This window comes from Erpetoichthys calabaricus, chromosome 3 (assembly GCF_900747795.2).
Source record: "Erpetoichthys calabaricus chromosome 3, fErpCal1.3, whole genome shotgun sequence".
In the NCBI taxonomy this organism is placed as follows: domain Eukaryota; kingdom Metazoa; phylum Chordata; class Cladistia; order Polypteriformes; family Polypteridae; genus Erpetoichthys; species Erpetoichthys calabaricus.
Genome location: NC_041396.2, coordinates 32,816,113 through 32,829,745, shown reverse-complemented (window position 1 = coordinate 32,829,745; position 13,633 = coordinate 32,816,113). Strand labels below are relative to the sequence as shown.

Sequence of the window (13,633 nt, the reverse complement as noted above, 5' to 3'; positions counted from 1 at the left end):
ATGTTTGGTGCAAAATTCGAGAGATGGTTGGTTGTCACATGTCCTTATCATCGTTATTGCAAAGCTGCATTTTGCCTTTGACTAAAAAAGTGTAACGGTATGAGCACTTTCATTTCAGTTGACAACGCATGGCTTCATCACATAAATGGATCGATCACATAACGCACAAGATTTGTTATGAACATAATTCCATCTCTGTCAAATCGATATCTTTGTTGCTCAGCATTTCCTAAACTTTCAGCCTTTCCTGGGATATGCGCTTTGATCTCTGCCACCTGAATGCCATCTTCTGGAAGCTCCTAGAGAGTAAGAATAGCTCATGAGCTCTCCTAAACCCTGGTGAAGTTAGGATTTGGTTTCCAAATTAGTAAAACTGATAAAATGCTTTTACTGTTACTCCTAAGGATAGAATCAAATTTGCATCACTTTGACATTTTCTTCTCTGAAATGGTTGATAAATATCGGCATTGGGTTCTAATTTTGTGTCTGGTTGTTTTCTGTGTGGATTTTGCAAGTTTTTCCTGTCTCGGTGAGTTTCCTTCAGGTATTCTAGTTTTCCTTCTGCTTTCCCAAAGCCCTGGTTAGGGTTATGGGTGATTGGATTATTGTCCATTGTGTGAATAGAAGTGTGGATGGGTGCAAAACACAGGCCCTGAAAAGAACTGGCACCCTGTCTAGGACTGCATCTGATGTTTTTGGGATTGACTTTGAGCCCATGCACCATGCCCCTTAATTATATTACATGGGTTTGAGAAGGTTATGTTATGTTCCACTTATGTCACTGAAATTGACATGGAAACTGGAAAGCACAGGGGTGTGTGGGAGTCTGCAACAAAGTATACAGTCATATACTTTAATAGGACACACATAGCAGCTCTAAAAATGTCAGAATACAATACTGAGGCACTTTTAATTAACCAGTGGAGCTGGATGGACAAATAGGTACCTTTCATCCATATTACAACCCCAATTCCAATGAAGTTGGGACGTTGTGTAAAACGTAAATAAAAACAGAATACAATGATTTGCAAATCCTTTTAAACCTATATTCAATTGAATACACTACAAAGACAAGATATCGAATGTTCAAACTGATGAACTTTATTGTTGTTTTGCAAATCTTCACTCATTTTGAATCTGATGCCTGCAACACGTTCCAAAAAAGCTGGGACAGGGGCAGCAAAAGACTGGGAAAGTTGAGGAATGTTCAAAAAACACAGGTGAACAGGTTAATTGGAAACAGGTGTTTGTCATGATTGGGTATAAAAGGAGCATCCCCAAAAGGCTGAGTCGTTCACAAGCAAGGATGGGGCGAGGTTCACCACTTTGTGAACAACTGCGTGGGCAAATAGTCCAGCAGTTTAAGAACAACGTTTCTCAAAGTACAATTGCAAGGAATCTAGGGATTTCATCATCTACTGTCCATAATATCATCAAAAGATTCAGAAAATCTGTAGAAATCTCTGCACGTAAGCGGTAAGGCCGAATACCAACACTGGATGCCCGTGACCTTTGATCCCTCAGGCGGCACTGCATTAAAAACCGACATCATTCTGTTAAGGATATTACCACGTGGGCTCAGGAATACTTCAGAAAACCATTGTCAGTTAACACAGTTCGTCGCTACATCTACAAGTGCAAGTTAAAACTCTACCATGCAAAGCGAAAGCCATATATCAACAACACCCAGAAACGCCACCGGCTTCTCTGGGCCCAAGCTCATCTGAGATGGACTGACGCAAAGTGGAAAAGTGTGCTGTGGTCTGACGAGTCCACATTTCAAATTGTTTTTGGAAATCATGGACGTCGTGTCCTCTGGGCCAAAAAGGAAAAGGACCACCCAGATTGTTATCAGCGCAAAGTTCAAAAGTCAGCTTCTGTGATGGTTTGGGGGTGTGTTAGTGCCCATGGCATGGGTAACTTGCACATCTGTGAAGGCACCATTAATGCTAAAAGGTACATACAGGTTTTGGAGCAACATATGCTACCATCCAAGCGACATCTTTTTCAGGGACGTCACTGCTTATTTCAGCAGGACAATACGAAGCCACATTCTGCATGTGTTACAACAGTGTGGCTTCGTAGTAAAAGAGTGCGGGTACTAGACTGGCCTGCCTGCAGTCCAGACCTGTCTCCCATTGAAAATGTGTGGTGCATTATGAAGCGCAAAATAAGACAACGGAGACCCCAGACTGGTGAGCAACTGAAGTTGTGCATCAAGCAAGAATGGTAAAGAATTCCACCCACACAGCTTCAACAATTAGTGTCCTCAGTTCCCAAACGCTTATTGAGTGTTGTTAAAAGGAAAAGTGATATAACACAGTGGTAAACATGCCCCTGTCCCAACTTTTTTGGAACATGTTGCAGGCATCAAATTCAAAATGAGTGAAGATTTGCAAAACAGAAATAAAGTTTATCAGTTTGAACATTCGATATCTTGTCTTTGTAGTGTATTCAATTGAATATAGGTTGAAAAGGATTTGCAAATCATTATATTCTGTTTTTATTTACGTTTTACACAACGTCCCAACTTCATTGGAATTGGGGTTGTAATAAAAGGCAAGTGTCTATGTGTTGTCTGTGTATCTGTGTGTCCGTTCAGTTGCTATATCTCTGCTATATGCCATTTGGTATAAGATTTGTAAAAGCAGCAGTAATATTTGTGATGCGGCCATCTGTTGGAATGAAAAACGCAATGGATTATATTACTACGTGCATTACAAAATAATTTCAATAGATGCTGCACTGTAAACTTTACCACTGAATACATCCTATAGAAAGTATCTGTCAGACAGACAGAATTCAGCTTATCCACCTTAAAGAAAAGACAACTGTCTGTGTGTGTCTATGTATCCGTGTGTCTAGTTGCTAGAGTTAAAAGAAAAATGTAAACATAGAGAAAGTATGTAGAAAAAGGGTAAAAGAAACAAAAAATGCTAAAAAAATACCAAATAAGGGTCAAAAAATAAGACAATTTACCTTATCAGCCTATTATGTTGTCTGACGTACGCCAACAACAGCAGTGTGGCGTCAACTTTCTTGCACCAGCTCAGGCCCAGTGAATGACGGTTATAGCTGTAATATTAATGACTGATAACTTTGCGTGGTGGGCAACAGATGAATGAAGATAACGGAAAATTGATGTGCATGTTGGGAAACTAAAGCCCTGTCTTGACTAGGCCAGACTCTCTAAACTAGGCTAGTAGCGACCACCATTGGATTTTTCCAGTAAAATACTTTGTCTATATGAACGGTAAGTTCAACATGCAATGCAGAGAAATGTGACAAAAACGGGAGGCTATAACTGTAGAAGAAAAGGCCACCATGAGGGAAAGGAATTGAGTGGTTATTATTATACTAAACCAAATGGACAACCCGTGCATCAAATAAAACGTTGATTATGTAGATTTGAACCTGTCCTAGATGGGTAGCACAGCTAGTTTGAAATATGTCTTAGGCTTTATAGGAGATAGTCAGTCAGTCAGTCATTCTCCAACACGCTGTATCCTAACACAGGATCACGGGGGTCTGCTGGAGCCAATCCCAGCCAGCACAGGGCACAAGGCAGGAACAAATCCCAGGCAGGACGCCAGCCAACTGCTTATAGGAGCTAGTGCAATCTCATTGAGTAGTGCCCAAGGTTTCTAAAGTGTATCTCATGACAATTTTCCCAGCTGTCTTCAGTCACAGGTCAGGATGCATTACCACGAGAAAGCAATTTAACTTCCTTCTGCTTTAGGAAAGCATGTATGACTTCAGCAATGTAACACAGTCAAACAAAGGCAATGAAGAAGTCGCATTACAACTTTCTGACTAATCTATCCATTATAGATTGGTTTCCATTCATAGGTCAGCCCAAATGGCCACAAACCATCAAATCCTCTGACTTCTATCTATATGACACCAAGACCACTCAATACAAGTTTAAAGACTGAGCCTTAGTCACCCTGATCCACTTGCCCACGTCATTCTAGAAGCTTTTTGACACAAGGAGATTCAAGTCCCACCCCAACAACAAAATTGTCCTGAGGCAACTTTGAAGGTTAACACTTCATGATGGGCCAGCTTTTCATGGAGTTGTCCTCCCTTACCTCTGCTGAAGACAGGCCTGTTTCTTGGGATGAGCCATACTTTGGGTTTTGGATGAAATGGTCTTGGTGGGATGACTGCCAGTCAAGCAGGGCTGCACCATACTGCGTAGTTCACTTGATGGAGGTGAGATAAATGTCCTTCAAAAACCATCCACTGGCTTGGCAGGACCAGATGCCAACTGTAAAGTGAAAGGAAGGCCACAAATTAAACGTTTTCTCGTTATTTTCTTGCCCTGTCACTCTACCAACTTGTAAAATCACTTTGAGGCCCAGAGGCTCAGCAGTTAGATTCTTCATGCCATCCCCCTACCCCACATCTCCCCTGGTAAGTTCATTGCTAGAATAAAAACTTATTAAAAAAAGAACCTAGCCACGGGTGCATGCAGATAAGCATCAAGAGGCAGAATAGAGCACACACACGGATAAAGTACACACAGGGACATGCGGAGTGAAGTACACAAATGTGCACACCCACGCGCCCGCACGCTGAATGAGTACTTTCAAGATTTTACACCAACAGGAACATTACGCAGGGATGGCAAGAACGGGGTACACATAGAAACTGTACCCACAGGGTGAAATGGAAAAATATATTCTGAAAGCAGATTAAATATAGCCTCTGGGACATTTAGTATCTATAACAGACAGTTTTTTAACAATAACACGTTCATTTCACATTAATCAGTATTTATTTTCAGTAGCGCAATTTCACAGAGTCACAGCCACAAGCAGCTTTACAAAGTAAAAGAGTATACCGTAGTTCAGATAAAAGACTGAATGATGCTGGACTTTAGTGTCCATCTTCTAACCTGCTTATTCAATTCAGGGTCGTGAGGTGCCAAAGTGAGAACCAACCTTAGATAGGGCTTTGGTCCAACACAAGCAAACACTCACATATTGTCAAACCAGGTACAGGGAAAACATGTAACGTCCAAGCCAGGGTTCAAACCCACGATGACTCTAAAGCTGTAAAGCAGCATCACTAACCTCTGTCAGGTTGGGGAGCACGCACTGGTGCAGCATGTTGCCACACTCACCACATGACGAAACAGCTCGGGATCTTGGTTGGCAATCCCCCAGGCAGACCCTCCAGAAATGACCCCATATCTGCTGCGGTCAGGTGGTACGTGGGTGGCCCCTTGGTCTTGTCTAGTCACTTGTGTCCTCTATAATGATGATCCTGTGAGCTGGATCACCCTCGGGGAATTGCGTCACATGGCCGTAGTGCTGTTGCTGACGCTCCCTCACAATGCAGGTAAAGTGCCTCTGTGCCAGCACTGAATTTACGCAGGCCTTTTTGAATTGTGCTGTTGTTAATTTTGTAAGGTACGTTTTGTGTATGGCACTTGTGGAGGACCCCCGGCCAGGACGTCTCCACGCTGGAAGGACCGGGGAAGCAGGTGTGGCCAGAATGTTACCTCCCCTGGAACACTAGATGGCAGCCCCCCTAGGTTGCAGAAGAGCCTCAGACTCAGGGCTTCATGGGGGTGGGAGTTTGGTGCTGCCTTGTTGGGATCCGTGTGTGCCCCCAGGGAGTGCTGCAGATGAGATAGGAGGTGCTGAGCCTTGGAGAGCAGCTCTTCCACCACACCCAGAAGTGCTGCCAGAAGTAGGTCAGTGAGCACCTAGAGCACTTCTGGGTGACCGATATAAGGGGCCAGCAAGCAGTATTCCAGGAGCCAGAATTGGGAGGAGGAGGAGGAGGAGGAGGATGAAACTTGCTGAGGAGGAATGGAGGAGAAAAGAAAAGAACTGAGAGATAAAGAGAAAAAAGAAAGCTAAGAGAGTAAAGTAAAGAAGGTGTGTGTTTGGGCTCTTGGGGACACTGTAAATAAAATTCACGTGTGCTGTTTGGACTTGTGCCTCTAGCATCTGTTTGTGTCGGGTTAGCGTGGTATAGCGCCATCTATCTTCCACACGTTATATACGGGAAAGGCTAAATATGTGATACTGCACCATGTTAATCTGACGTGTGTATTTAAAATTTTTGCATCTAAATGAATTGATCTGAATTAGAACCCTTGGGCCCCCATGCCACCCCTGTATTTTGTGATGGTCATTTCCATCTAAACTGGCTTATCCAGAGGAAGGTTTGCAGGGAAGCTGGAGCTCCCCCCAGCAAACATAAAGTGCAAGACAGAAACAATCTCTGAACAGCCCATAACAATGTGAACACACACACACACACACACGCAAACACACACACACACACACACACGCACACACACATGCACACCCACACTCATACACACACACACACCAGGGGCCAATTTATCATTGCCAGTCCACCTAACCTTCATGTCTTTGGACTGTGGGAGGAAACTGAAGCACCTGGAAGAAGCCCACAGAGACACAGGGAGCACATAAAAACTCCACACAGGTGGCACCCAAACTCTTGTTGTTGTGTGGCAGCATCATTACCACTGTGCCACCCGTGATTTTGCTTTAATTATTTGAAGGGTGCTATATAAATAAATATATGTATATTTATATATATATAATAAATGTGAATTTCCCCTTGGGATTAATAAAGTATCTATCTATCTATCTATCTATCTATCTATCTATCTATCTATCTATCTATCTATCTATCTATCTATCTATCTATCTATCTATCTATAAAATAAAAATTGCTTAATTAATACAGTTACTTTGAATTAATTATAAATTGTGCATATCGAATATTCTTAAATTTCACTGTCATCTTGAATTTTACTCTCTTGTTTTTTCTTTGTAAAGTACTACGAGATGACATGTGCCACTTAGGGCTTTATATAAAACAAAGATTGAATGAGTGATGTTGTATTCTGTTCATTTTATTAGCACTTTGCTTGTATTGAACTACCAAGACATTTAGTTGAAACTTTGACAACCTTTAAGAAATGTCTGGACAGGATATTGGGGCAGCGTAGCTATTGGACTGAATGGCCTCTTCTCATGTGTCAAGTTTCTCATGATCTTATGAGTAATCTTGTATTTTATTGAAATAATTTGTGAATTATAACCAGTGTGCCCCTGTGCCATTACTGTATTATTTGTATTATTTTAGTTTGTTTTGTAAAGTATATTCTGTGAATGAGCTACTGTATACAACAGAAAAACTGATTAATTGATTGATTTTAGTCTGTTTTGTGCGGCGTAAGCAGTAAGTTGAGCTGCAGTATATAAAATAAAAGCCGATTGATTGATTGTAACAGAATTGTGTTAATTTGGATTTCACATTGTGGGTATTGAATTATTTTATTGAATTAATGTAAATTATCACCACTGTTTCATTCCATCATTGCATTTGATTGCAGTTCTAGTTTGTTTTCTGAGGCATATTTTATTAATGTAGCTATATAAAAAAAGAAAATAATAATAATTGATTTGCTGTAACCCTACAAATACTTAGAGGTGGAGACTGATACACAGTTACGATTCAATGAAAGTGCTTTGGACACCACTAACAAATTCCAGAAAAGGCTTTTATCTTGTGCCAACTGAGAGACTTTAACGTGAACTGGCACATTCTCCATATGTTTTACTTACTGTATGTATTTCTTCTGCAGAAAGTTCTCACTTTCAGCTCAATCTGCGTCTTTAACAACAAGCGTGCCCAAACAAAGTGAAACTCCAGCATCTGATTATAGCGGTGAGTGGAGTTATTGGAGTGGAACAGAAATCAGTGCAATAGCTACATGAGGATATGGTTTATAAAAAGCGCTATCAAATATTCAATGAGCCTACACACTCACTACATCCATCCATCCATTCTCCAACCTGCTGAATCTGAACACAGGGTCACGGGGATCTGCTGGAGCCAATCCCAGCCAACACAGGGCACAAGGCAGGAACAAATCCCAGGCAGGGTGCCAACCCACCGCAGGACACACACAAACACACCCACACACCAAGCACACACTAGGGACAAATTAGAATCGCAAATCCACCTAACCTGCATGTCTGTGGACTGTGGGAGGAAACCGGAGCGCCTGGAGGAAATCCACACAGACACGGGGAGAACATGCAAACCGCTCACTACATTGTACAGTAAATTTAATTTTAACTCTGTGACACTGAACAGATTGTTACAATGTCAAATAAAAACTTCTATCTATAAGAGATCATTTGTACTCTCAGCAATGAGGCTGTTTAATGAGAACAGATAACTGGAATACATGTCCATCGACAGCATTGCACATTTTTACAAGCCATTATATAGATGAGTGTAAAGTTTTATTAGTATATGTATTTGTATATCTACTGTATGTATGCATGTCTAATACATGTATGCATGTTGTGGTTCCTTATGCTGCTTTTCCCCTTTCTGTCTTTTTATTTTTAAAACCTATGCACTGCACTGATGTCCCATTGAGGCCATAGCATCACAGGGTGTAAAATTACTTTAGTATATGTATTTGCACATATATGCATGTTTATCATATGTACGCATGTTGGTGTACCGGTGGTATGTATTTGTACATTCAAAACCTATGTACATATAAGGACTTTGTTGATGAACAAACCAAATTAGTTTCCCTATATAGGGCAATAAAGTTAAAGATGAGTTAAGCTGAGGTAATAGTACTATCTGAAATAGAGATTGATTTATTGATTGATTGATAAACTATTGTGTTACTTTGAATGTTGACATTACATTTTCACTTTTGACTTTTACTCTTGTTTACTTTGTAAAATGCCATGACATGGTGTATTTGATTCAGGACTTTGGATAAAACAGAGATTTGATTGATATGGCATCACATTAATTTGAACAGCACTTTGCTTGTATTGAATAACCCTGTATTTTATTAAATTAATGTGAATAACAGCCATTGTGCCTCTCTCATCTCACTGTATTTGATTGCATTGCTAGTGCTGTACTGTAAGGCACTATACGATAGATAGATAGATAGATAGATAGATAGATAGATAGATAGATAGATAGATAGATAGATAGATAGATAGATAGATAGATAGATAGATAATGTGAAAGGCACTATATGATAGATAGATAGATAGATAGATAGATAGATAGATAGATAGATAGATAGATAGATAGATAGATAGATAGATAGATAGATAGATAGATAGATAGATAGATAGGGTTAGGGTTAGGGTTAGATTTAGCATTGTGTGTATTGAATAATCTTAAATTTTACTGTTATGTTGACTTTGTTGTTATTTTTTTGTAAAACGCCATGTAATTTTGTGCTCCGACAGGGCTCTATATAAAACACCACAATTTTCCAACACCAACAACACCAATTTTTGTTCCTGATTGCATTACTAATTTGTTTTGTGATGTGTATTCTGTGAATGGTGCTATATAAAAGAAAAACTGTTTGATTGATTGTTATAGCATTGCGTTATTTTGAATTTTACTTTTGTGTGTATTGAATGATCTTGTAATGTGTTGTATTAATTTGAATTTTACTTCTGTTTATTTTGTAAAATGCTTTGCGTGCTTGGTGAAGTATGCTCTTTAAAAATGAATGTTGATTGACTGATTGAGGCAATTTAGTGTCACTTTGAGTTGTGCTTGAGTGTGCATTGGATGTTATTATATTCCATTCTGTTAATCTGACTTCTGCTCTGGTTGGCTTTTCATATTGTCACTGGATCGAATGCTCTGGGCTGTGTCTAAACTAAAGATTTTTTGATATAGTACAGAGCTAATCTGAATTGTATTTCTTTTTGTGTAAGATGATCTTGAACTTTATTGTGTTAAGCTGAATCTCCTCCAGTTTGCTTTGTAAATGCTTAGTGACGAGTGCTGTATGACATTAACTTTGATTGAATTGTATCATATTGTGATACTTTAAATTGTATTGAATGGTCTTTTTACCTGATTAATAGATTTAATTAGCAAATAACATGGTTTTGTTAAAAATGTGTTTTGCTGTTTAAAGATTTTCTGAGAGTGAATCTGTGAGATCTGTTTGTTTTTTTTTTTTTTTTGATAGAGAGAAGCATTAATTTTACTATTAAAATCTTTCTACTCATTCACAAGTTTTTATTTTTGTGACTTCTAAAGCACTGTTCCACACCTCTGCCCTTTAAGAGTCTGTGGCCAGTTTGCGTATCCAGTCTGTGACAGTTCAGCACGGCTCTGGACGTTTCTTATTATTAGCTGCTTCACTTGTCACCTCGTGGCTTTCCACCCGTCCTCCCCAGACCAGCCAGATGCGAGTGCCCATGTGGCCTGGTGTCGGAGAGGAGCGAATAACTAAGTTTACCTTCAGTTTCAGAATCTGCCCACCATTCTCTCACTCTCTCTGTGAGCCAACAGACCATGAAACCAAGAACTCCTTCACACCAGCCTGCCAGAAGGAAGTCACCCTGTCCAGGTGGTGGCACTTACAGACTTCACAACAGCTGCGTCTCTGCCCCCGTTCTCAAGTCACATATGCTAGAACGACTTGCGCCCAGGGTGATGACCTGGCCAGAGTGCAGAGCTAAAGTTCCACCCTGTCCCCCACTTACCTAGTGGCTGCAGCAGGAGGGACACTCCATGTTCTGTCTCCAAGGGGCTGAGCCTTGCCGCCACTGCACTGAATGTGAGAGAAGCGATATGAGTTCTGCGCTGCCTTCAGGAAGCTCCGATCTGATGGTTTGTCTCTCAGCTGCTTCCTCTCTTCCACCCACGCACGCTGGCCCACGTACAGGCAGAGTGATGTACCAGTGGCTTGGAGCCACAGAGAGGAGGTGATGAGTGGGGCCTGTGTGGCGCCCAGCAGAACAGACGCATGCACTGACATACATCAAGATACACAACAGAGTGAGCACACACACACACACACACACACACACACACACACACACACACACACATATATATACATACAAGACAGAGCACACTGAGGTATTCACACAGGCATCTGAATAAGTATACACTCAAACAGACACATTACACAGGGACTTCAGCAGTAGGATACACAACTATATATCTAAATAGTACCTACAGGGCCATAGTGGGTGGAATGTTCAAATACACACACACACACACACATATTGATAAAGTGGACTTCTGAAGAGGATTCTGTAAAACAATACTCATGTACTGTATATGTACCATGCACAGGAACAGAGGTTAGAATGCAGAATGTCAAATCAAGTCGAGTAGACAAGTGCACACAAATACACAGAGGTTTCAGGGAAAGTTTACACATGCGCAGACACAAAGAGACACTTTTATAAAGTTCTCATAGAGTCAAAACGAGAGGAGCACAAAATATACACACAAACATTCTGTAGACAGAAATATTTCAGTAGCAAGGCACACAAATTCTCAAACAGACAGACAGAGACTTCCACAACAGGGGATGCTCGAGTATGCAAGTAGATTTACCACAAACCATTGTGAGAGGACATACAGTAAGTATATTCACATAAACACAGGAACAGTGTACGCACACACATGTAGAGGCTGCACACATCAAGACATCAAGTTAGAGAGGTGAACAAGTGTACTCACACAGACTGAGTTTTCTGGAACAGCAAATACAACTTTATTCACAAACAGACACAGGACAGAGTGGTGGCTCAGAGGCTATGGATCTGTGCTGGTATCTGGAAGGTTGCTGATTCAAATCACATTACTACTACTACTCTGTTGGGCCCTTGAGCAAGGATGGCCCTTAACCTGAAATCTTCTCCTGGAGTGCTGTACAATGGATGACCCTGAGCTATGACCTCTATAGGTCATGTGAAATGACAGTTTCCCCTCAGGGATTAATAAAGTATATCAAACCAAAAAAATCAAAATGATAGATGTTTCAGACAAGAGGTTCACAATTACTGTATACGTGCTGTGATAGATGGCCTGGAACCCTGCCCCGCTGGGATGCCTAGAGGAAGGAGGAACCGGGAGAGTGGCACTTCTTTTCCCTGGGTACCCGGACGGTGCTTGATCCCTGGTGGACAGCGCTTCTGGGACACCAGGAAGTGCTGATGGACCAGGGATGGTTTATGCCCGGAGTGCTTCCGGGTGCAAATGTGGCACTTCCGCCACACTGGGGAGTTCTGCCGGAAGTCCATTATCAGGCACCTGGAGCACATCTGGGACCAGATAAAAGGGGCCACCTCACTCCATTCGGATAGCTGGAGTCGGGTGGAAGAAGGACGGAGCTTGCAGGACAGGAGTGGAGGAATCCAGAAGATCCAAGGACTGTGCACTGTAAATAGTTTGTATATATTGCTGTAAATAAATATGTGTGCTGTGGACACTGTGTTGTGTCTGTCTGTGGCAGGGATATCTCTTACAGTGCACAGTTTTATATATATACATGCAGCCCTCACAAGAGCCATGGTGAGTTGAGTACACAGGCCTTTGTACTGTATACTGTCCACACGCTAACATCTATCCAGAAACTTCAAGAATAGAAGCCACAATTTTACACACAGCCACATTTCACAAAGGCTTCAGGAACACGGAACACATGTACTGTACATGTAAGCAGTAAGTCATTCAGAGGTTACAAATGCCACATACTCTATGTACAAGAATGGACAAGCACATTCAAACAGAGTTGCATCTTTGTGATTATTCACAAAAAAAATCCTGAATGGCACACAAATACACACAAAGTTGCATATACTTGTGTACACAGAATATGGTTCAACTAATGCTAGACTGGGCAAGTGAGTTGGAAAATGAAACAGTGGAAGAGGATATAATAATTAATGTTCTTAGGGTACATTGCATGGTGTTTCTATGTATTTGTGATATTTAATGTTGTGTTTTATTTTAGCTATACTGTGTTTTTAATGGTGTTCTGAAGATTACAAATGTAAATGTGTTGACTATGAATAAACAAAGAGAAGGAATCTAAAGCAAATGTTCTGATTGTCACAAACACGCTTGCCTGGGAGAGAACTTCAAGGCTCGTCAACTTGCAGTTCAATCCCAATTCGGTGGTTGGTGCTGCCCTTCCCTCACCTCTCCATCCCTCTGCAATTGCAGTGAATCCTAGGCCGCTGACGCATCACATCACTTGAACCTTTCTCTTCTCCCACATCGACTCCGTAACCGTCACCACTACCATCTTTCCTAAGTCTGGACGGGGACTATGATTTTTAAAGATGTATTTTTGAAAACCACGTTTGTGTTTTGTGTGCAACAATATACGAGAATCACGATTTGGTGCCCAAACCCTTTATCTTTGTTACAATGAGTAGGGTACAAAATTCCACACATCTCTCTATTATATAAAAAAGTCCTGCGACGAGATGAGACTTTTTGGAAGATTTTTTCAAGTCCCGCTTGTCGAGACTTTGGCCATGAGATGTCTTCAAGTCATGCCCTCCTCTCAACCATATTCAACCACACTCACGGCCCTCTCACCTCTCATTCGTGTGAATGCTTTTGACAGACACAGTTCATGCTCTCTCAGCTCTTATAAATTTTAATGTTTTCCTCACTTTAAGTTCCCAATTAAAGAAGACGTATTATGTTCAAATCTTATTGAAGAATTTCATCACGAAGGGTTATCAACAGTAAAAATGAGTACATGGGCAATCCAGCACCAAGAAACGATGAAGTCAAACGAATTAATGCC

General features: G+C 41.0%; 1 protein-coding gene across 1 annotated transcript in view; it reads right to left on the bottom strand.

The window, feature by feature from the left end:
• Positions 1-10,743, bottom strand: part of LOC114647892 (tyrosine-protein phosphatase non-receptor type 7-like) — a 75,312-nt gene extending 64,569 nt beyond the window's left edge. The window contains exons 1-2 of the mRNA XM_028796571.2: positions 10,560-10,743; positions 4,092-4,270 (exon numbers count right to left, since the gene is read on the bottom strand). Of these exons, the coding sequence (XP_028652404.1) occupies positions 4,092-4,192 (101 nt within the window). The 5' untranslated portion in view covers positions 4,193-4,270; positions 10,560-10,743. The remainder of the gene's footprint in view (positions 1-4,091; positions 4,271-10,559) is intronic.
• Positions 10,744-13,633: the final 2,890 nt, after the last annotated feature.